The sequence below is a fragment of the Mustela putorius genome, unplaced genomic scaffold (genome assembly GCF_011764305.1).
Source record: "Mustela putorius furo isolate JIRA1106 unplaced genomic scaffold, ASM1176430v1.1 tig00003946_pilon_pilon_pilon, whole genome shotgun sequence".
NCBI classification, from domain to species: domain Eukaryota; kingdom Metazoa; phylum Chordata; class Mammalia; order Carnivora; family Mustelidae; genus Mustela; species Mustela putorius.
The window spans coordinates 28157-53258 of record NW_025422090.1 but is presented as its reverse complement, the minus strand read 5'-3'; the positions used below and the strand labels follow the sequence as shown (position 1 = coordinate 53258).

The window sequence follows — 25102 nt, the reverse complement described above, 5'->3', positions numbered from 1 at the left end:
GCGGGGCTTGATCCCAGGACCCTGGGATCATGACCTGGGCTGAAGGCAAGAGGCTTTAGCCCACTGAGCCACAAAGGCGCCCCATGAAGGCTTTTTTTTTTTTTTTTTTTTAAAGATTTTACCTATTAATTTGACAGAGAGATCACAAGTAGGCAGAGAGGCAGGCAGAGAGAGAGAGAGGAGGAAGCAGGCTCCCCCCCGTGAGCAGAGAGCCCGACGTGGGACTCGATCCCAGGACCCTGAGATCATGACCTGAGCTGAAGGCAGAGGCTTTAACACCCACTGAGCCACCCAGGCGCCCCATGAAGGCTTTTTTTAAAGAACAAAAACTTCAGACTATATCTTTATCCTAGAAGTTCCCACTACAACTGGCTTCTGTCTTGGCCAACATTTAGCCATTCAGATAAAGTCCGTATTTAGTGCTTCGTGTGTATGCATGTGTAAAATAAGAGGACAGTCATAAATCTTTAAGATTGTGTATAATAACCGTGAAAAAGGGATTCTTGATACACAAGGTCTCGTCTGGGGAAAACAGCTGGAGAACAGTATGCAGTTTTCAAATGACGGAGGGGAAATACGCATTCGGTTATGAGAAAGGGAAGGAGAACAAGACCAAATATTAATAAAAGGGAAAAAAGCTTTTTCTGCCATCTTTCCGTGCCGCAGTAACAGTGTGAACAAATGTCCCACAGATGCCCTCAAGAACATTAACACTGCTGAAAGGGGGGGCGAAGGCCAGGTTCTTAGGAGGCCCTGCACCAAAGTCATCATCCCGTTTCCTCACTGTGATGACGAAGCATGAGTACATTGGAAAATTTGAAATTCTTGATGACCACAGAGCTGGGAAAACTGCTGTGAACCTCACGGGCAAGTTAAACAAGTGTGGCATGACCAGCCCTAGACTTGTATAACTGAAAGATCTAGAAAAGTGGCAGAATATTTCCATCCCCTCAGTTTGGTTTCACTGCATGGAAAAATTCTTCTGGCATCATGCACCATGAAGAAGGAAGAATCCAGGCAGGAGGGAAAATCCTGGGATTCCTTTTTCCTAGAAATATAATATACATGGCACGTGAAATGCCTCAATGGGAAAAAAAAAAAAAAGGAAAATAAATTACAGTCAACTAATGTTTGACAAGGGTGCCAAACAATTCAATGGGGGTAAGAACAGTATTTTACTCCCAAGCAGCCACATGCAAATAATGAAACAGGAGTCCTGCCTCACACCATACAGAGAAAATAACCCAAAATGCATCAAAGACATAAATGTAAGCATTAAAATGATAAAGTTCGGGATGCCTGGGTAGCTCAGTTGGTTGGACGGCTGCCTTCTGCTCAGGTCATGATCCTGGAGTTCCCGGATCGAGTCCTGCATCAGGCTCCCAGCTCCACAGGGAGTCTGCTTCTCCCTCTGACCTTCTCCTCGCTCATGCTCTCTCTCATTGTCTCTTTCTCAAATAAATAAAATCTTTTAGAAAATAAAAATAAAGTAAAATGATAAAGTTTTCAGAAGAAAACACAAAGGTAAATGTTAGTGGTCTTGAATCTAACAACGGCTCCTCAGCCAAACACCAAAGTACAAGCAACTTAAAAAAATAATAAACAAATAAATGGGACTCAACCAAAATATCCCAGTTTTGTGCTTCCAAGGACCCCATTGACAAAGTCAAAAGACAAGCCACTAAATGGGAGAAAATATTTGCAGGTCATATATAAGGAACATGCATTCAGACTGTGTGAAGAATTCTTACAACTCAAATAAAAAGACAACCAAGTTAAGAAATGAGCAAAGAGGGGCGCCTGGGTGGCTCAGCGGGTTAAGCTGCTGCCTTCGGCTCAGGTCTTGAACTCGGAGTCCTGGGATCGAGCCCCGTATCAGGCTCTCTGCTCAGCAGGGAGCCTGCTTCTTCCTCTCTCTCTGCCTGCCTCTCTGCCTGCTTGTGATCTCTCTCAATAAATCTCTCTCTCAAATAAATAAATAAAATCTTTTTAAAAAAAATGAGCAAAGAACTTGAATATACATTTCTCCAATATTCAAATGTATACATTAATATATAAATGTATATATAAATATATTTTACATTATCATATATTTATATAAACATATTTATAAATATATTTACATTCTTAAAATATGTATTTAAATATTTAAATAAAATATGAAATATATAATATATATAAGATATATATAAAGATACATATAAGGTATATATAAAATATATGGGACAATAAGCACGTGAAAATATGCTCAACATCACTAATCATTCGGGAAATGCAAATCAAAACCATGGTGAGATACCACCTCCCACCCACGTGGATGGCTACTATCAAAAAAACCCAAAAGCAGGTGTTGGAAGGATGTGAAGAGCTGGAACCTGTAAATTGCTGGTGGGCTTGGAAAATGGCGCAGCCACATTAGAAATGGTTTAGTAGCTCCTCAAAATGCAGAACACAGAGTTGCCATATGACACACCAATATCACTCCTGTGTATAGAGCCAAGAAGAAAAAAACTATGCCCACACAAAAACTTGTGCATGAAGGTTTAGGGTTTATTCGTAATAGCGAAAAGGTGAGAACAACCCAGATGTTCATCAACTGATGAAGAGATAAATAAAATGTGATCCATCCAGCCAGTGGAATATTATTCAGCCTTGAAAAGGAATAGAATTTTGATATGTGCCACGACACAGAGGAGCCTTGAAAACATTCTGCTGATTGAGAGAAGTCAGTCACAGAAGACCACATATTGCATAATTTGATTTATATGGAATTTCCAGAATAGCTAAATCTACAGAGACCGAAAGTAGATTAGCGGTTGCCTAAGACTGGTGGTGATGGCTAAAGTTTTCTTTTGAGGATGATGAAAATGTGTAGGTAGTTCAGTATAGTATAGTTAACTATAGTGAAAGCCATTAAATTGTCCACATTAGATGGTGAGTGGTATGGCCTGTGAATTATATCTCAATTAAGCTGTCATCGAAAAATGCAAAGAACTTCTATATTTATCAAGTAGAAAAAGAATGAACTTGATTAAAAACATCAAAAATGGGGAAAATAAAAACAAACAAAATAAGATGGGAGGAATAAAATCATGACTGTTTATCATTAATTTAAATGTGTACAGACTGACTTTTTCTATTAAAGCACCTATCAGGGGGTTACAGATCCACGCTGTTCAAGAAACATACTTAAAATGCAAAAGGGATTGAGAATGTATCAGGTGAGGAGATACCATGCAAAAGAGAAAGCCGGAATGGCAAAATTCATCGCAGACAAGTTGGGTCTAAAGTTATAGGTACTAAGATGAAGAGGGACATTTTTAAAGGCAGAGTTTGGAAAGAAGATGTAAAAGGTATAAGCAGGTATACATCTAACAACATAATACCTAAAGACTAAAAATGCAATAACAAGGTAAAATTTTAGCTTTTCAAATGGGAGTATCTACTAGAAGGAGGGAAAGACAAGGACACACAGAAAATAGACATCCTGGGGCACCTGGGTGGCTCAGTGGGTTAAAGCCTCTGCCTTCGGCTCAGGTTATGATCCCAGGGTCCTAGGATCGAGCCCCACATCGGGCTCTGCTCCGCGGGGAGCCTGTTTCCTCCTCTCTCTCACTCTCTGCCTGCCTCTCTGCCTACTTGTGATCTCTGTCTGTCAAATAAATAAATAAAATCTAAAAAAAAAAAAATAGACATCCTTATTTCCCTCGGAAAACATTTCTTTCTTACACCTAAGAAAAGCCATTTTTGTAAAGATTAATTGCATACTAGGCAACAAAGGAAACCTTTACAAGCCTTCCAAATTAAAGATTTAAAGAACAGTTCTTTGATCACAATCCAGTAGAATCAGAATTAGATAACCTGGTAACAAAAAATTGAAACTACATACAAGTTAAGAAATACAGTCTTCAGTCAAAGAAGAAATCATAAGACGACTGAAGAAAATCTTGAAAGCAATGGAAAGGAGACTATTTCATCATACCAAAACTTACAGAAGAAGACACCAGAAGTTATACTCTAAGGAGACTTTAGTGTCAAATGTCTTCAATTTCAAACATTTTTTTGAATAAAAGAAACTACTCATTTAAACCCATCAGAAAAGGGCAGCTCAATCAAAAGAAAGGAAGTAATTATAATAAAGATAAATTTTTTAACTAATAAAAAATATGAGGGGCAAATAAACTCAAAGTTGTTTTTATGAAAGACTAATGAAATAATAAAAAAAAAAAAACTTCACATGTCCTATTAAGGATAAGAGAGGGGGGAAGATGGGGTGTGGGGGGAGGAGGGGTGGGGAGAGAGGGAAGGGGGGGGATGGGGAAAAGGGGGTTTCAGGGAGGAGGGGACAGAGAGAGAGAGAGAGAGAGTTGCAAAACAGATAAGGATTGGGAACAGATATAAAAAGCAAATGCATAATATAAAAGAATCACTAAACTGCAAGGCACTTTATACTAATCAATTTGATAACCTAGAAGAAACGATGATTTCCTAGGAAAACAAAATCATCCAAATGATTCAAGAATGGAAAATTCAGAAGATGAGTTCCAAGATCAGACAGGTTTGCAGCTGGATAACTGTCATTCTACTGTTAAATGGCAACAGGCAATTAAACAATAATAAGTCAATTCACTTGATGAAGCTGAGCACAATTTTAATACCCAAACCTGAGAGGGAGGAACGGGGAAGCTATTAACAAATCTGGCTTAGGACAGATTAGTTAACAGAAACTGAACTAATGTTAGCAAATAACAGAAGTCAGGCATCTATCAAAGGACTATATCCTGAGACCAACTTGGATTCATTCCAGGAAAATAAAGGGAGCTCAAGACCAGAAAATCAATAAGATTTACCTCATCACTAAATTAACTGTGAAAAAAAACTCTTAAGACCATAGCAATAAATGCATTTGATAAAAAAATAAAGGCACCTGATAAAAGGTGAGCAGCCATTCTTTATAAAAATGAAGATAAAAACAGAAGGACGTTATGCAGGAGGGATTATTAACCGGGAAGCACTAGATCAAGAGGTAGATAAAATGAGCCCATATTTGTCAAACAGTGACAGAGCCCCATGCGTGCGTGGATAGAGGCGAATGAGCTCATGGATGAGCACCAGGCTGTCAACAGGTATTATAGGGACAAAGGCAGCGGTGAGGAGAGGAGAGTCTTAACAACAGGGAAGAAGGTAAAAGGAGGATTGCAGTTAAAAATTGTGCATGATACAAACACATGCAAATAAGACCGGATATTTTCCCGTATATAGTTTTTTAAAACCCTGCACACATTACTGGAACTACCAACTCTTGCTTTCAGCTCCGCAGCCCTCGCGTGCTTTCCCAGTACCAGGATGCAGGGGTAGATCCTCCGTTGGTGACATCCTATGTCATTGTACTCCTAAAGGGACAGGTGAAACAGCGCAGGGGCTGGAGGTCGGAAATCAGGCATCGCTGCGCCCACCCCAGCTCCCTGCTCGCCCAGCCCCCACTCTGAAGCAGCGGGCACTTGGAGCTGTTAAGAAGCAGGGATCTGAGCAGTTCTCTGGTTTCCCCTGGAGCCATCTGCATCCATCATATTTCCCACAGCTCTCCCCGAGTGTTGGTGCTGGTCTCCCCCCGAGTGTTCCCTTAACTACTAGCACACCCTTCTTATGAGAGCACCTAGTACTCCCCGTCACAGTGCTCTGTCTGTCACATGCATCCATTGATCGACTTTGTGCTGGTTGAGGGCTGGAGCCCCCTCCTGTTAACTTCTCAAGTCCGTTTCTAATGCAGCAGCACCTGGCACTTAAGCACCCTGTCAGTACCTGCCAAATGAATGAAATGTACTCAAAACATAGTATGAAGTCTGCGTTTTGAAACTCCTTTTTGGAGCCGTTTGCTATCATTTTCCCAGGCAATTTAAAAAATTTCCAGCCTTGCTGCCAATAACCTGAAGGGGTAAAGGAATGCCGGCGTGCCCCATGGGACATGTCACTCTGGATGGTCCTTTGGCAGCAGGGACTTTGATAGCGCTCTTCCAAACCCAGCAGGATGGTGGAATGGGTACGTGGCTGAGTGCCTCCCGGGTCTGACCCTGTGTGACGCCACCCGGTGCCTGCAGCTGCCCCCCTGGAAGGTGTTGCTTTTGCGGGCAGAGCCGGAGGGCACCAAGCGTGTGTCTGTCTCCAAAGTCCTGGGCACCACATCACAATGCCTTCCTGAGAAGCAGAATCAAGGACAGTTGCTGATCTTCATTCCTTCCCACCAAAGGTATCTCATACACCATCTTTGGAAGTTGGAGCCAGGGGGCGCCTGGGTGGCTCAGTCGGTTAAGTGTCTGCCTTCAGCTCAGGTCATGATCCCAGGGTCCTGGGATCGAGTCCCACACATTTGCCCTCCCTGCTCAGCGGGGAGCCTGCTTCTCCTTCTCCCTCTGCCATTCCCCCTACTTGTGCTTTCTGGCTCTCTGTGTGTCAAATAAATGAATAAAATCTTTTTTAAAAGTTTGGGCCATACTCTTTAGCCATTCTACTTTCCCTGGGGTAATTTGCCACCTCCCTGAATTTACCTGCATCTTTCCCAAAATCTACTTATCTTCCAGCCTTCTTGACCATAATGAGTCTATAAATTTTCAATAGACAGTGTGAACTTACACTTGCTAATATTTGCATAACATGCACCTCTTTCGATCTCAAAGAAAAGCTTCGCACCGCAATGGTCTCTAATCTCCAATTAGGTTCTGTTCCGGGATCCCACTGGAATTCTACGCGCCTGTCCCCTAAGATGCCATAAATTGTGGTCCAGTTTCCCAGCCAGCCAAGGAAAGCACATGGGAAATCTTGCTGAAGTATGAGTAAGAGCCAACGAAAGGGAACATATTTATCTGCCTCGAATGCTGGGACCTGAGGAAAGCAAGTTTCATTACAGACAAATCAGGAAGGAGGTGCAGATTGCTTTTTTTTATGTCACTCTGGAGTGGAGGTCTGCCATTGATCATTAAGGCCATTTCCTGCAATGCACTCACCAAAGTGATACTCACTTCGGAGTGGACAAAACTTAGGAAATGGCCAAGGGGAGCTCTGCTTACACTTTACACTCTCAGCATTTATTTGTATTAATTTCTTTATAGGGCAGTATAGAGACATGAGACCACATTGAAAAAGCAAAGCTTGTCATCCTGTGGCCTTGGGTCAAGAATAGAGATAGTGCTGCTCATGTCAGTTTCAACCTCCAGTGGCCAAGGGTTTGATCTGATGCTCTTTCAAGTTTTCACCATAGCCTTTCTCAAGCTCAATGGCCAATAATCCCACAGGAGGAGATTTTAGGGCCCTCTCAAACTTCTGTTTTGCTATCTCTCCCCAGCCTGCTTCCTCTGCAAAAGTCACCACTTTGCCTGTGCATCTACCACCTCTTAGAGCTTTTGGAATCAGCCACGAATTGCAGTGCTGATTCCTTCCATGACCACATATTGTTTACAGGAAAACTCTTCTTCGTTATGCCTTGCCAGTCAGAGTGACGGTTTCATCCGCAACCTGGACCAGGTTCGGGAATGTTCTACACATAAATGTGAGCAAATGTCTTCTGTATTGAGAGACATGTACATTCTGTAAATGGACTCTATTGAAAAAACCAATACATAGGGTACACTTATGTGCTGACCCAGCTGGAAGGAGGCACTTCATTTTCATCTTTCAGAAAATTGGTGTAACACATTGATTTTCATAACAAAGAAAGCAGTTTTGTGTCCTCTACCAAAAGACTGTCATAGTAAGCAATAAATTGCCTCTTTGGAGTGAACAAATTAATAAGATATTTTCTAAATTTCAAAATAACAAAGACAGAATGATGTCTGTAATGCTAAGTGCATCCCTTTAGTTGCAGGACATTGTGTCATGGACCACCTGAGCAATGACACATGGCGGCCGGTAGTCTGATTTGTACATCAATTCACCTGGCAACCTGTTAAAAGAAAGTCTTGCACATGACAAGCTTTCAATAAGACACTGACAAGATGGCCAGGAAGCCAGCCTTAGCTGGCTTTTTCAGGTGTCCAGACATCTAGTCAACCTACCTCACCAACTCATCACCATGCTTACTGGAGTAAACCCAATCTCTTCCTTCCCCCCTGGAGATGGGAGAAGAGCCACTCACACGTTTGTATGGAATTCTCATTCCCCCTCGCTCTATCCCCACATGGCGCTGTCCATGTAATAAATAAACAAATCTTTATGTCACCCGGAAGTTCCTGGGTCAAATTACACAACTCGGACAATTTTGGGTCACTACAGCCTTTTGTTTTTCTCTCCACCTTAAGCCTTCTGGGTGACCAACAGCTATCTAAAACTCATGTTGCTGCCATATGCTGTTGTTCTGCTTCATCTTCCCAGTAAAGTTCACTATTTTTCCCTAAAGTTTGGTTTATCAGTATCTCCAGCGTCTATCTCCAGCTCGGGTCACGATCCCAGGTCCTGGGATCAAGTCCCACTTTGGACTTCCTGCTCTGCGGGAAGCCTGCTTCTACCTCTGCCTCCCATCTCTTATGAATAAAAAAAGAAAATCTTTTTAAAAATTTTTAAAAACCATTTCTATCTTCCCACTTTTAAAGATTAATTCTGGGAATTATTGCTATAAATCCAAGTGTCCTATCTCTTTCTTAAAAAGTCTTCTCAAGGGCACCTGGGTGTCTCAGTTGATTAAATGTCTGACTCAAGATTTTGGCTCAAGTCATGATCTCAGGGTCATGGGATTGAGCCCTAGTGAGGCCTCTGTGCTCAATGGGGAGTCTGCTTCTCTCCCTTTCCCTTTGCCCCACCCCCCTACTCACATGTGCACACACATGTTGCCTCTCTCTCTCTCAATAAATAAATAAACAAATCTTTAAAAAGTCTTCTCCAAAGGGAGTTTGAGAAATAGTCCAGTAAGGGGCTGGAAGAAAATATTATAAGTTTTATTCATATTTCATGCCATCCATTTAACTGTTTAGCTTTTGCATGTCATTTATAATGTGCATAATAATTTAGTAGAGTAGTAGAGTCTATAATTTATCCAAAATTTGCTTAAATTGGTGGTATGTATGCAAATATTTTTGTATGTATGTATGTATGTATTTATGTATTTATTTATTTTTGTGAAAGAGAGGTGCACAGTAATAAAAGGAGATCACTGCTCCAGGGACCCAGATATTTCCCCAAGTCCTGTTTCCTTCCATTCCCTCTGGGCTTCATTAGACCCCCTTAACACCAATATTGTCCCTAAAACTCGCCCTCTGCAGCACCAAGTTCGAATGCTTAACTCGGGCCATCACTGCAGGCTGTACCGGGATGACCTTAGGGAAAAGGGTGGTGGGTCTCACGGGTTAGCTGTGTCACCCCCATGAACAGTCCTTTGTTCTGAACAGCTAGTGCAGCCCACGTTTGCAATCACAGGCTCTGGCACCAGAGTGGGCGTAGATCCCAGCTGGCCCCTCAGTAGCAATATGGCTTTGGGAAAGTTGTGTCATTTCTGGCCCAGACTTAAGGCTCATCCATAACGTGGAGGAGAAGACAGTGTGACCCTCAGTGGGCTGTTGAAAGGATCACGAGATGGTTCGACTCAGGTGCTCCGAGGTACCCCAGCACACAGTAGGCCCACAGTAGAACAAAAAAGTTGTTCTGTTGATCTTATAGTTACTATTACTCATACTAACAAAACTGATCATTTGAGATGATTTTCAAGCGAAGTGTCTTCGCCTGGATTTCTAAGATTAACCTACTTCAAAATGAATTCTGCTCTACTGTGAAAAACGAGCTAACCAGCAGGTTTCTTCTGCGTCTTTTCTGAACTTTTTAGGATCCTCTCTAGAGAAAGGTTCTAAAGGAAGGCAAAGTGCAGAAATACTCTTGCTTCAAAGGATGTGTAGGAAATGATTAATTTTGCCAAAAAACAGTGCCTTGAACATAAAAGATGTTTGACGAAGCTCACTGTAGACAGTGTATCCCTCCAGGATTCATAAGTTGAAAACTCAATGTCCAAAGGGACATAACTAGGAGATGGGGTCCTTGGGAGATGTTTAGGTCATGAGGGTGGAGTCCTCATGGGCGAGATTAGTGTCTCCATAAGAGAGACCCCACGAGAGATCCCTCGCCTCCTCCACCTTGGAGGTTATAGGGAGAAGATGGTCATCTGTGACCCAGGAAGTGGGCACTTGAACAGACACGGAATCTTCCAGGGTCTTGATCGTAGACTTCCCAGCTTCCAGAACTGAGAGAAATAAGTATGTCTTTAAAGCACCTAGTTTATGGTGCTCTTGTTACATCAGCCCAAACTAAGATAAAGCTTGCCTCTTATACTGAAAAATAACACAAATGTTAACAACAATTAAAAAAAGGAACAATGTGGCCAATGACATGTAATGAACATCATCTCTCCTCTACAGAGCCAAGAGCTTAATTAGTTTCGGGCAACTCAGTAGAGTATGATTAAACCAAAGAGCAGCAAGATGTCTAAATGCTCAAGTCCTCTGCCTCCTACTTTTCTGTCAAAACAAAAGAAAAGCCGTAGGCTGGTTTTGGTTGCCACCAAGCACAAAACAGCCAAATTCCAAATTAGAAAGCTCTGGTGTTTAATTGTGGATGTATGGAATTACATAGAAGCTCTCTTTGATCATTCCAAAGGATGTTTCCCTCAAAGGTTACAAATACATCTCAGCCTACCAACCATCTCAGGCCTACCACAAAAATTATATATATATATATATATATATATATATACAATTTTAGCATTTTAAAATGTGTCTAAATTTCAGTTTCGGATCCAGTTTTGACTATTGTTATGGGCTTAGTTGGATGCCCCCAGATTCCTACGTTGACGTCCTAACACCCAGCATCTCAGAATGTGGCAGTATTCAGAGACAGGATTTTTAAAGAGGTGATAAAGGGAAAACGAGCTCACTGGGGGTGGGCATCAAGCCAACAGGACTGTTGTGCTTACAGGAAGAAGAGATTAGGACACAGACAGTACAGACTGAAGGACAATTGTTTGAAGACAGAGTGGAGAACACAGCTATCTGCAAGCCAAGGAGAGATGTTTGAAGAATCGAACCCTACTGCCACCTTGATCTTGGACTTCCAGCGCCCAGAACCATGAGAAAATAAATTGTATGTTGCCTAAGCCACCCGGCTGTTGATATTTTGTTTACGACAGCCCATGACTCAGAAATTTGAGGACCTCCCCCCCAGACTTTATCCTGAAGTTCTGTTTCAGCTTCAGGGGCTTGTGTAATACTACTGTATCAAGGAGGGAGGCTCCTGCCATTCCCCGCACTGGGTCATTGAGACACTGCACAGCTGTCCCCAGGGCTGGCTACATAATTTACAAGCCCCATGCAAAATGAAGATATAGGGCCCTTTGGGCAAAAAAGGGAGGGAGGAAGTGTTTGTTAAAGGTACTAAAATAGAAAGCTCATTTCCTCCATGGTCTGTCTTCTGAAGGGGCATGGCTGCTGTTTTCTATTTGCATTTAATGTCATTCCAAGCAAATAAAAATTTTAAAATGTGATTATGGGCATGATTTTTGCCATTCATCTTCGCAGGGTGCAATGTCAGTGTTAAATAATTCACGCAGGGATTCCACAGCTGGGGCACACCCACGTGCCCTCTTCTTATCAGAACCGTGGAAATCCTGCACAAGACCAGCTCTGCCATCTTTACCTCACCTGGGGACTCACACCTGTTCCACCAACCCTGCCTCCCTCGGCTTCCTGATGAGTAAGGAACTTGACAGGATCAGGAGCCGGGGGCTGCCTTTCTTTCCCTTCCCTCCTAAGTCACCACTTCCAAGGCTTGGCTAACACAGGGAGGTGACATGAGTGAGAAAGGACAAGACAGGGTTCTGGGCTGCTCACAAGAGGCCACCGCCTCCTGCCGGTGCTCAGAGCAAGCTCTGGTCTGTAGGGAAGGCGAGCTCCGGTTGACTCGGTCATAGACGTCACGTGGTCAGCGAGTCTCGTTGACCACCACTCACGAGGTGTCCATTTCCATGCTGTGCTCACCGGGCAGGGCAGCAGTACATGCAAATGAGGAGGCAAGGAATGGTGGATACCCACAGTGGGCTGTCCCCTCCGCTATGTACGTGCTCCACTGTCCCACCTGTTATGCCCCAATAATGGGTCCATGATTAAAAGAGCGAGACTGATACAAAGCGAAGGTCAAACAAAGCTTTATTTCGCACCAAGCATCAAGAATCAAACTGACCAGCCAGGGCCGCTTTTCTTACAGAGAAGTCAACCCCTCTCTCCTTTACGGACTAGCTTTTAAGGACATAGGCCATGCGGTTGGGCCTGGTCATGCACAGGTGGCCAATGAAATTGTAACACACAGAGAAAGCTGCACAGTGATGCTAGGTGACCAATTGAATTACAACTTACCTTTTAGTAGATATTTGACCTAGCCTATCACCTTGGTTAGGATTGGCGCCCAAAAGACTCACAAAGGGCGGGACCCATACTCCTTGGTAGCTAGGGAGACAGTATGCAACCCTCCACTGATCAGATGTCTTACCTGGCCTGACCCACCCTTGTATTTGGGCTTTGTTACCTGAGGTTGATTTCCGGGACTTGTTTTTAAGTAAGTCCCCTGGGAGAAGGGGAGCAGGGACAGCTTAAGGGTTAAACAACAAGGTTATTGTGTAACCTCAATGGAAGCCTCTGGCTAAAATATAAAAATATAAAATAGGTCCTTACACCACCCACTTCGCTCAAAAAACACAAAGTCAAAAATAAAACTGAGTAATTCCTAGACAGTGAGAGAGAAGCACACTGACTTCACCTTAGAACCCTTCTGAGGGCGGTGCTTGGCGGGGGTAGGGGCGTGTGGGGGGGTTGGGGGTGGATAATGGGACCTCTGAGGGTGTGGCCCAAAGGGCAGGGCCCTTTGGGAAGGGGCTTTCTGGGGGAGGGGCCCTTCTGGGAGCAAAGCCCTGGGTGGGGGCATTCCCTCTGGGGGCAGGGCTGGGAGCAACCCCAGAAACCTGGCCCACAGAGAAGCTGGTCCTGTCTCTCCCTCTGCCCCCTTTCCCCAGGGACCCCTAGGCTTTGGAGACTAAAGTCAAAATTAAAGCCATATGTCTAAATGGTTCATACTGTGGTTGGGTAGTGTTTTTAACATATTAATTGACTGGTTTTTCTCAGTATTTGTCAAACCTTTCCCAACTCAAGGCTTTCTCTTAAGCAGCAGCGCAAGGCTGGCCCTTCAGTTGGGTCAAGCTGTTTGGTGATTCTCTGTAAAAACCCACCCTCTTGCGCTGCTCAGGAGGGCAGTGTTGCATCCTAGGATAAACATAAATATATATCAAATGTGTTTACAAATTATATTTATATGTATACATTCAATTCTATGTTTACATATATATGTATAAAATAAAAATAAAAAATATTGTTTAAAAAAAGGCTGTTTTCCGGGGTGCCTGGGTGGCTCGGTGGGTTAAAGCCTCTGCCTTCGGCTCAGGTCATGATCCCAGGGTCCTGGGATGGAGCCCCGCATCGGGCTCTCTGCTCAGCGGGGAGCCTGCTTCTCCCTCTCTCTCTGCCTGCTTCTCTGCCTACTTGTGATCTCTGTCTGTCAAATTAATAAATAAAATCTTAAAAAAAATGCTGTTTTGCAGGGAACCTGGGTGGCTCAGTCCTTAAAGCGTCTTTTTTCCACTCAGATCATGATCTTAGGGTCTTGGGATGGAGGCCCACATTGGGCTCCCTGCTCAGCAGGAAGCCTTCTTCTCCCTCTCCCACTCCCCCTGCTTGTATTCCTGCTCTGTCTCTCTGTCAAATAAATAATTTTTAAAAAAGAAATACTTTATTAAAAAAATATATGTAAAATGCTATTTTGCCCTCTATCCTGGTAAGATTGAACACATTCCTAACAAGAGATCTTCCTTGACTCCGTGATAAAAATTTAACATTGTCTTAATGAATCCTCACAACATCCGCCTCCCCAACCCTTCTCAGATGTTACAATTAAGGTTCAGTGAAGTCCAAACACTGGGCCTGAGGTAATATACCCAGTAGTGTGGCCTCTTGGCATAGTCTAGCAGCCCAAATTGGGGGCGAGGGTGTTTTGTGTGTCGTTGGCCAGGATGAAAAAGCTGAAAGATGAAAAGAAGGGTAGTCTTGCTTTTTGGCCCAAAAAAAGAGGATTTAGAAAGAAAGAGACCTGTCGCCCAAAGGAGGAGGCTCCCCACTGATCCCGGCTGGGCAGGAGTCAGAGCAGAAGGGAAACTCCCATCACCAAGGAGAATGGGCTTCTCCTTCATACAAAAGCATAGGATCCCTCTCACCTCTCCCATAGTCATCCCCCTGTGCCTGCCCCATAATAGCATTCACAGGAAATGGCTGAGAGATACATTCAACTTGCAGAATTATAGCAAATAAAGTAATCTTTGACCCATCCTGGGAGCTTCTGATTACTGGGAGGGGCCAAGCCATCCTAGGGCAAGTGCACTCATTTCAAGAACCAGTAAAATGACTCCAAGAGTATCATAAGGGCTAGTGATCATGACTGGTCCAGAAATATTTCTGGGAGTCCCTTTTAACATCCCTCCCATCATTTCTTCTCATCTCCAAGGGAATGGTACTTAGGTATTCTGAAAGAAATATGCATGACTAGTAAACTGTGTGTGACCCCTGCCGCCTAATTCATCCCTCACCAGCAATTAACACTGATGGTTTGAAGGATGGCTACTCCCCTGGCAGGGCAAGAGCTGAAGCAGAATGTATGGGGCGAGGCGACTCTTCCCCCTGGATATAAATAATTAAACCCAGTAGCCACCCTTCCTGCCTGGCCACTGTCATTTAGGTATGGCTGATTATCCCTAAATGGGAATGAGATGGGGCGGGCGTGGGGGAGGGAAGCAGGTGACGGTCAAAAAAAAACTACAGTAGCTGCCACTGAGGGTCCAACCTGGCATTAGACTGAGCTCAAGTCCTGATTCCATCATATACGAGCTGTATGAACTTGGAAAACTGAGTTCAACTCTCGAAGCATCTGCTTTGCCCCCCCCTTGGAGTGAGAATAGTCAGTAGTATTGACTTCACAGGGCTTATTAGGAGGAGGATTAAATTAGATACTGTTCATTTAACACAGTTCCTGGCCTATAGAAGGCACACATAAAAGTTGATTATCGTTTTTATGGACCTCCAACTTTAAGCCTTCTATAAAGAACCAAATGATATCTCTGAAAAATACCAACTGCCTACAAGGTTGTAGGGAAAGTGGTATCTATGTTGACCTGATTAGAAAAAAGTGGAAATTCTCTCTTGTTTAAGCCTTGTTGAAAATTTTCTAAACTCTGTCCGCTCTTCTGCTTTAGTAATTAGAACAAACGTTGGAGACTCGTGGTTCTCTGATAATTGAGTTGCTCATTGTAACGCAGGGCAATTCGACATTAGTGTTTATTTAAAAAATTACCGCAAATGAAGATAAATGGTGAGACGTGCACTAAATTTTATGAAAATCCTGACGTGAGTGTTTCTTCTTGGGATTCTCTCTCTCTCTCTTTTCTCCTATGATCTGAGAGCGGATTACATTCTACTTGGGTGATGGCTCAGGTCAAATGTGTGGTTTTGCAGGTGCCTACCCTTTCACAGACAATCTTGGAAGAATCATCATTGTCTTTATAAGAAAACGGAGGGACAGATGTGATTTTAACACTCAGCCTACAACAGTTCAACAATCTACCAATGTGAATTTAGAAACGCTGAGCAGGTCCCCCTTCTAGTAAGGAATATCTCTCCCGTTTTCTTATAATACCTGAGTTTCTACAACTGAGCAATCTACTCTTTTGTGTAAAACAGCTTCCCAGGATTGTTTCTCCTTTAAACGCAAGTGAACTTTGGGGATGGCACTCAGATCCCTTTATTTTACTGGACAACTGTGGAGCAGGGGTTGGGTGTGTTTCAAGAGGGAAAATATCCACAAGGGGACAGAAAAAGGACATAAATGTACAAAATCCCATTTTCCAAGAATGTAAAAAGCTAACTTCCAGGGGAGCCTGGGTAGCTCAATTGCTAAGCATCTGCCCTTCGGCTCAGGTCATGATCCCAGGGGCCTGAGAATCCAGCCCCGCGTCGGGCTCCCTTCTCAGAGGAAAAACCTGCTTCTCCCTCTCCCACTCCCCCTGCTTGTATTCCCTATCTCATTGTGTCTCTGTCAAATAAATAAATAAAATCTTAAAAAAAATGCGAACTTCCAATATTTATTTTTTTTTCCTTTGCTCTAAATATCTCAATGTTCACTTGTTGAAAGCAATTGATTGAAGCCCTGGGAAGAAGTGGGTAGATTGAAGCACTCATCAGAGTTGTTTGTGCTGCTTTGCAGGGGTCTGGCGGCACTAAATTATTTCAAGAAGTATTAATTATCTAAGTCACTCAGAAGAAGCCATTTACCTATTTCATTTTCTTTTTTTTTTTTTTGAAGAGAATCTTTTTTTTTTTTTAAGATTTTATTTATTTGTCAGAGAGAGAGAGGGAGAGAGAGAGCGAGCACAGGCAGACAGAGTGGCAGGCAGAGACAGAGGGAGAAGCAGGCTCCCTGCCGAGCAAGGAGCCCGATGTGGGACTTGATCCCAGGACGCTGGGATCATGGCCTGAGCCGAAGGCAGCTGCTTAACCAACTGAGCCACCCAGGCGTCCCCCTATTTCATTTTCTGTGGTTCTTGATCCTTCCCCCAAATTCTCACAGGCCTCCGCAGCTGGCACAGAGTCCGCTCCCATAACTATAATCCCTGTCCCATACTCTCACCTCCATCATACATCATACATACCTGATAAAACCCCACCTTGGTAAAAACCCAACCCTCTGTCCACCCTACATCTGCCCCTGGCAGCTGAAGGTGGTTGGTGAGAAAAGCAACGATGCTGGAAGCTTTCACATTAAGTTTTTTTTTTAAGATTTTATTTATTTATTTGACAGAGAGAGATCACAGTAGGAGAGAGGAAGGGAAGAGATCACAGAGAGAGGAAGGGAAGCAGGCCCCCTGCTGAGCAGAGAGCCCGATGTGGGACTCTATCCCAGGACCCTGAGATCATGACCTGAGCCGAAGGCAGCGGCTTAACCCACTGAGCCACCCAGGCGCCCCTTTCACATTAAATTCTCAGCCACAAATCCAAGTATGTTTGTCCGACTGACAGATTCTCCACTCTTCTCGTGAAATATTTTGACTATTTCACATTTTCTTTCCTCCAACCTTAAGCCAGGGCTTCTCAACACTGGCCACACTTTTGAATCACCTGGAAGACTTTAAAACACAGGAGTGCCCACCTCCAGAGGATCTGATCTAATTGGTGTAGAACCAATTAGATTAATATCCAATTAGGGTCTGGATATAAGTGTGCTTTTAAAATTCTCCCAGTGATTCTAATGTACAGCCATTTTGTTCAGAGTGAGAACTGAACACCTTTCATCAGATACAGCTGATGACTGACCATTCTGATGACTTCACTGAGAAAAGTAAATTGAGGGCACCTGGGTGGCTTCAGCTCAGATCATGGTCTCAGGGTCTCGGGCTCTCGGGCTCTCGCATCAGCCTCTCTACTCAGCAGGAAACCTGCTTCTCCCTCTCCCTCTGCCTGCCTCTCTGCCTACTTGTGATCTCTCTCTCTCTCTCTTTCTCTCTGTGCCAAATAAATAAATGAATAAAATATTTTAAAAAAAGAAAGAAAAACAAACTGGGTGGGTGTCTAGGTGGCTAAGTGGTTAAGCGTGTGAATCTTGGCTCAGGTCATGAGCTCAGGGTTATGGAATCGAGCCCCACATCAGGCTCCATGCTCAGCGGGTTATCTGATTGAGATTCTCTCCTTCTCCTGTCTCTTCCCCCTGCATGTGTGTGCTCCTGCTCTCTCTCTCTCTCTGTCAAATAAATCTTGAAAAGAAAAATCGGTAAGGAAAGAAGACCCACAGAATCCCACTAAGTTTACCTGGGTGGAACCCTTACTCCAATCCCTTCTGAGTGAGGACAAGCCCCTCCACTTGGGGTTTCTTCTCATTTCCCTGATCTCTGAGTATGAATGTGCTCCAGGACCCAACCTCAGACTTCTCCTCTGTCTACATTGAGTCCTTGGTGACTGTCCCTCTTCTACCATCTATCTCCTGATGACTCCACATCTCCACCTCCAGTCCAGACCTGGATTTTGAGCTTTCTTCCACTGCCTGCTTTCCAGATCTACCTATATGAGTTAAACCCAATATGTTCAAAAGCAAGCTCTTATTCTTCTCGAGCTCTGCTGGTCTTGCAATAGCTCAAACAGGAAACTGTAGAGTCATTCTTGATTCATCTCTTTCTTTCACTGCCCACGTTTAATTCTTTGGTAGAAGCTGTGGATTCTATCTTCAAAATATATTCTAAATCTGACCAGTTCTCCACACTTCAGTTACTCCCACTGTGGTCCAAAACACCGTCTTCTATAGCCTGAGTTATTGTAATAGTCTCCTATCTGGTCTTCTGGATTCCATTTTTGCTCTGTTCTAGTTTATTTTCCACTCAGCAGTTAAAGCAATCCGTTTAAGACAAAAGTCAGACCTTGTTATTTCTCTGCTCTAAGATCTCCAATGGCTCCCCACTTCACTCAATACAAAATTCAGTCTTACAAAATTTAACACTCAACTTCCTTCTCAATTCATCTCCTACCTCTTCACTCAGCTGTCTCTGCCTCCGCTCACCAGCCTCCTTAGTGTCTAACAGAGTACAGCAAGTGCGTGCCTCCCTTGGGGGGTTGCACTTGTTTCCTCTTCTTAAATGTACCCGTCTTGTTCTCTGAATCCACTCAAGGATCTGCCAATGTCTTCTTATCAGAGTAATCTCCCCTAACTGCACACACAGCCAGCACCAGCACCATCACAATCAACATAATTTCTGTCCCTCTCTACTTTTGACTTCTTATCAACAGCTGACATATTATATATTTATTTATTTATTTACTGTCTGTTCTCTCTTTCTATTTGAATGTATGTGCTATAAAAATGGTATTTGTGGGGTATTTTTTTCCTGATTTATTCTGTGTTCAGAAGAGGATTTGATACATAATACTCAGACACATAATTGTTGAATGAATGAATGAATGAATCAATGGAAATATCAGGTTATCTCAATCATAAGAGAGATTTCTCTCAAGCATTTTCTATAGTATTGCCCTATTTCATTCTCTGCATCTCTGGGTTGATTAGTAGATAAAATCATCATGTAAAATCAGTTTGAGCAAGGTTGGATCCTTAAGCTTCTATGTCACCTAGGACTCCAAATGTCACGGTGTACCATGCACATTTGCCTCCAGCCTTCTCCCCCATATATTTTGGTCATGGTTCAGCAGCTGTGGCATCGTTCAGCTTTCTTTTCCCCTCCCCTGTGTCTCAGTTCCAGGAGGTCCTCCTTGGCTTTGGGCCCCCTCCTTGTGGGTGATGAAGGCAATGTAGGGAGAGGCAGCAGCTTCCCTGACTCACCCCTGCTTTCTCCATTCATACTGATCCAGTAACGCATAGCCTGTGCAGTACAGGGCTGGCCAGGTCAGTCTCTGCCACCTTAGGACCTCATTTTTGTTCCCTGCGGCAGCTTGGCCATTTGCAAAATCAGAAATTGTAAAAGTACAAACAGGAGACAATATGCCATATTTTATGGATTTTAAGATGCCCCTCCCCTCCCATTTTCTTTCACATCTCCAATGTCAGGAATTGTCTTATAGTTGGGGCTGAGCAGGTGGAAGTCCCTATAAAGTTACCACAGCTTGACCCTGTGCCATGTGGTTACTGCTCCTAGGGCACAACTGATCATCTACATCCCTTGGCATGCCAAGCCACAGGCCTTTTGAGGACCATTTAAAGAAAGAAAATAAACTGGTTATTATATGAAAATCTCAGATAAGGAAAAAAAAAAAAAAAAAAAAAAAAAAAAGAAAAAGAGAAAAACCCACAGCATCAAACCAAGCAGAATGGAGGGGTGGCAATTTGGATGACCTCAGAATACTTTTATAAGAAGTGCAGCATGCAAAACAATCTTGAGAAAGGAGAACAAAGCTGGAGGTATCAGTTTCTTGGATTTCAAGATATACTACAAAGTTATAGTAATCAAAACAGTAGGGTACTGGGAGAAAATATACGCATAAATCAATGGAAACAGGATAGAGAGCCCAGAAATAAATCCACAATTATATGGTCAATTAATCTTTGACAAAGGAGGCAAGAATATGTAACAGAAGAAAGTCTCCTCAAAAACAGTGTTGGGAAAACTGGAGAGCCATATGCAAAAGAATGAAACTAGACCACATTCTTTTACCATACACGTAAAGAAACTCAAAACGGATCAAAGATCTAAATGTGAAATCTGAGGTGTGCCTGCCTGGCTCAGCCTGTATAGCATGCGACTCTTATTCTTGAGGCTGTGAGTTTAGGTCCCACATTCAGTGTAAAGCTTACTTAAAAAAAATTAAATGAATAAATGAGAGACCTGAAACCATAAAACTCCTAAAAGACAATAAGCAGTAATCACTTGGAGATTGGTTTTAGCAACATTATTTGTGGATATGTCTGCTTAGGCAAGGGAAACAAGAACAAAAATAAATTATTAAGACTACAACAAAATAAAAAGCTTTTGCACAGTAAGGGAAACCCGCAACAAAACCAAAAGGGAACCTACAGAATGGGAGAAGATAGTGGTGAATGATAAATAAAGGATTAATAACCAAAATATGTAAAGAACACACACACACACACACACAAAACCCCCCAAAACCCAAACCCCAACATATAATCCAATTGAAAAATGGGCAGAGGACTTAATAGACATTTTTCCAAAAAAAACATACAGACATCCAATAGATATGTGAAAAGATGCTCAATATCACTCATCATCAGGAAAATAAAATAAAAAACACAGGGAGATCTATCACCTTATACTTGTCAGAATGGCTAGTATTAAAAAGACAAGAAAGAGCAAGTGTTGGCCAGGATGTGGAGAAAAAGGAACCTCTGTACATTTTTAGTGGGAATGTAAATTGGTGCAACCACTGTGGAAAACAGTATGGAGGTTCCTCAAAAAATTAAAAATAGATTTACCATATGCTTCAGTAATTCTAGTACTTGATATTTACCCAAAGGAAATAAAAACACTTGATTCAAAAAGATATATGCCCTCCTAGGTTTTCTGCAGCACTATTTATAATAGCCAGGATATGGAAGCAGTCCAGGTGTTCATCAGTAGATGAATGGGTAAAGATATGGTGTATATAGATATATAATGGAATATTATCCAGCTATAAAAAAGAATGAGATCTTGCCATTTGTGACAACATGGCTGGATCTAGAGGGTATTAGGTTAAGAGAAATAAGTCAGATCGAGAAAGGCAAATACCATATGATTTCACTTCCTTTTTTTTTTTTTTTAAGATTTTATTTATTTATTTGAAAGAGAGAGAGAGATCACAAGTAGGCAGAGAGACAGGCAGAGAGGCAGGTGAAGCAGGGTCCCCACCGAGCAGAGAGCCCGACTCGGGGCTCGATTCCAGGAACCTGGTATCATGACCTGAGCCAAAGGCAGAGGCTTTAACCCACTAAGCCACCCAGGGGCCCCTGTAATTTCACTTCTATATGGAATCTAAAAAAAGAAACAAGTGAACAGACAAAAAAAAAAAAAAACAGAAATAGACTCTTAAATACAAAGAACAAACTGGTGGTTATGGGAGGGAAGGTGGATGGGGGATGGGTGAAATAGGTGAAGGGGATTAAGAGGTACAAATTTCCTGTTATAAAATAAATAAAATAATTTCCTGTTCTCATCTGGAGATGAAAAGTACAGCATTGGGAATACAGCCAATGATATTATAATAAGTTTATATGGTGACGTGATGATATACTTACTGTGGTGATCACTGAGTAATGTATAGAATTGTCAAATTACTATGTTGTACACCTGAAACTAATTTAACATTGAATGTCAGCTATATGTCTAATAATAATTTTTTAAGTGCAGCATGACAGAAGCTCTGGGTGGCTCAGAGGAACATATTGTGAGAAAAATCTGGGCACTGAAATCTCTCAGTTAGAAAGTAAATAAAAGTAGTGAGATTCTTAATGTGAGGTTTGGAAAAACGTTAACCAAAAATTTTAACTTTTATTTTTATGTATGCATTAAGGCCATACGTGATAAAAATCTGTCTAAATACTTACCAAAGAGCTTTTTGAATACATTTAAATTAAAATATTAATGAAAAGAAAACATTGTATCATAGTTTGAATGGTAGCATTTTTTGTTTCTTATTAAACTATACCAGGAAAGGAGGCCAAGACTCAATGAAATATGGCTATTATCCCCAGTTTCACAAGAGCATGAACCTCTCTGGCTTAACAAAGCCTAAGGAATCTACTACAGAAATGGGATTGTTCTTACTACCCTGGAGCCTTTTGTGCAGACTATGAACCAAAAGCTCAATATTAATCTTAAAATTAATTATATTACAAAGTTGTATTATTTGGAAGATGTGTTTAAATGACTCAAAGTTAAAAGATCTCAGTATAATGCTGGTTCTATAATTATCCTCCCAGACAACATTACTTGTAAAACTTAATGATGTAGAACCATAATCATAGCATCGAGTAGGAGGTTGCCAAGCAGATGGGAAAGTTTTTTGGTTTTTGTTTTCCAGTTGTTTTCTTCCCTTTCCTCCCCTCCTTTCACAAGGAGAATCAGCCACCTGTTTTTAAAGGCTGAAGTATTTTTACTGTTCTTGGTCGGAAACATTTGTTTAAACAAAGTAGCACTTGGTTGCTAAACCCTTGATTCTAAATGGACATAGCCATCTCATTTTTGTTGGGCCAGGGTTTGGATAACAATTTGATTTCCCAGTCTGTTTCTTTTGTGACCATATAATCCTCTCCCAGTGTTGCATGCTCTGTGAGCTACAAGCACTTGAGAGCTCATAAGCACAAAGACTCTAAGGTTTCTTTGGGATTAGCACCATACAAATGCAGATTTGGGACAATGGAAGACTGTGTCCATCCTTGTAACTGTTACTGCTCTACTTCTCCTGCTTCCTCTGGGTAGCAAAGCAAGCCACTGTTTTTAAAATACACACTCACTTTAGCTGCTGACTTTTTCATTGGCTGCCTGGAGAAGAGAAGGAGTTCTTGCCTATGTATTTCAGTGTTTTGATCCCTTTCAATTATTTTTTAAAATATATATCATTAAATTTTACAGGAGTATTACAGAATTCCTAATTGCAGAATTTGAACTTGAGCTACGCAGTCTTACTTTTCGTCTTCAATCTATGTGTCATTGACCTTTTTAAGTCTGATTACCTGTATGAACTCTCTTCAGAATCTTTCCCTGGTTAACACAGTATAGAGAAGTGCTGGAAACCAGTTCTTTTCTGTGACACAATTCTTCCAACGGAGTTGAAATGCTTTGCAAACAATTTCACGTATATCAGCCAATTCATATACAAAGCAATGTCATGTGAATCCTTTCCTTTTTATATATCATCTTTCAGTGATGATCAGGAATTCATGCTGGTACAGAGACTCTGGTTTGGGAGGAGGAAACAGGGGCTTGCGAGGGGGGAGGGCGAGAGCAGAAGCTGCTCACCTGCTGTTAGAACTGACCTTAGCTGGTGGTCCCAACATCTTCACCCTTTATGCATCTGCATCCTTTATGCATGAAATAGCAATATGCCTTTCCCTTTCGTGTAATCCTTATTTAGTTAATACCCAGTAGGATTTGCAAGCCCTTCACATCTCTGTGGATTTATTTTATTTCAGAGTGCAAGTGACTTTATGGCCCAATTACCATCATTGTGACTTATTGCATTATTGTGGGAGGGAGAGAGGAGCAAGAAAAACGCCTGATCATGTGTATCGTCATCAATGGAATGAGTGCCACGCACTCCTGGCCAAGGCAGAGGGATGGATGAAACCTTTCTGATCTATTGTTTATCAGAACACTGAAGCCTGGGTGATTGTGCCGTATTTTAACAGACAAGTGTGTCAAATGTATGGGTGAAGATGTTGCAATCGTGGTGTTAGAGTAATTAATATTTGGAAGGTAATGAATATTTTGAGTTTAAAGATGTCAAAGGTCAAAGACGGGAGGAATGACTAAGATCGGATGTTGACCCCCTCAAATTACAGGGGTATTGAAGCGAGACTGAGTCACCACCTGACCCCAGGAATGAACCAGCGAGGCGGGCTCCTTATTAGAGCAAGGCTCCCGGAAGCCAGATAGCCCTTGTGCTTGCAAGAGCTCAAGGCACAGCCGGCTGTGGAGCACCGAAGCAGCAGCAGCAGCCACAGCAGCCACGGGAATCGTGACCCTCGGGCCCGGCGCCTACCTGGAATTTCCGCAGCGCCTGGTTCAGAACCACCGGGGCGGACAGCTCCCCCCGCCGCCGCCGGCGCCGACTGCGGAAGGGGACCGAGAGCGCGGGCTTCACGCTCCGTGAGCCGGCTCGGGCGGCGGGAAGACCGGCTGCGTCCCCCCCAACCCCCGACACCCACTCGGTTCCTCCCTTCCCCCTGCGGCGGGCCGCGCGGGGGCCTGCGGGTGGCCGTCCCGGGCCACACGTCCCGCAGGCGAGGAAGCCACCGGCCGCCCTCCCCCCTGCCGCCGCCGCCGCCGCCGCCGCTCTCCTCGCCCCGCTCGGCCCAGGGGTGTGGGGCGTGCCCCGCGCGGGCCCCCCGCCCCGGCCTGCTCCCCATTGGCCGGCGGGCCGGAGGTGCGAGGAGGCGGGGGGGGGTCCGTCTCTGGCGGCTCGCGCCCGGGAAGGTCGGCCAGGGAGCGCGGGGTGCCGCGGGAGGGCGCGCGGGGACGCAGCGGGCGCCGAGGAGACGCAGCGGCGGCGCCTGGGCCCGGCCGCAGCCCCTGCCTCCCGCCCGCGCGCCCTGCGTCCCTCCGCGGCCTGCAGCCTGCGGCGCCCGAGCTCCGAGGGCGCTTCCTCGGGCGCTGGGCCCGAGGCGGCCAAGACGGCGGGCCGGCCGGGCGCGGGGCGGCGGGCGCTGTGCTGCGGGCTGCGCTGGTGGGGGGCGGCGGGCCGCGGCGCGGGCCCGGTGCCCGGCGCGTGGGGCTGGGAGGCGCTCTGGGGGGCGGGCGCGCGGGCGGCGGCCGGGGCCATGGCCCAGG

At 43.7% G+C, this 25102-nt stretch overlaps 1 protein-coding gene across 3 annotated transcripts in view; it reads left to right on the top strand.

The window, feature by feature from the left end:
- The window catches only part of LOC123389106 (conserved oligomeric Golgi complex subunit 2-like), a 30497-nt gene extending 6255 nt beyond the window's left edge, over positions 1–24242 (top strand). For 2 of the 3 annotated variants that reach the window (XM_045069868.1, XM_045069864.1), the window contains one exon: positions 10948–11129. In XM_045069868.1, the coding sequence (XP_044925803.1) occupies positions 10948–11101 (154 nt within the window). In that variant the 3' untranslated portion in view covers positions 11102–11129. Of the gene's footprint in view, positions 1–10947; positions 11130–24114 lie in introns of those variants that run through there. The other variant, XM_045069865.1, reaches the window with a different exon arrangement.
- Positions 24243–25102: the final 860 nt, after the last annotated feature.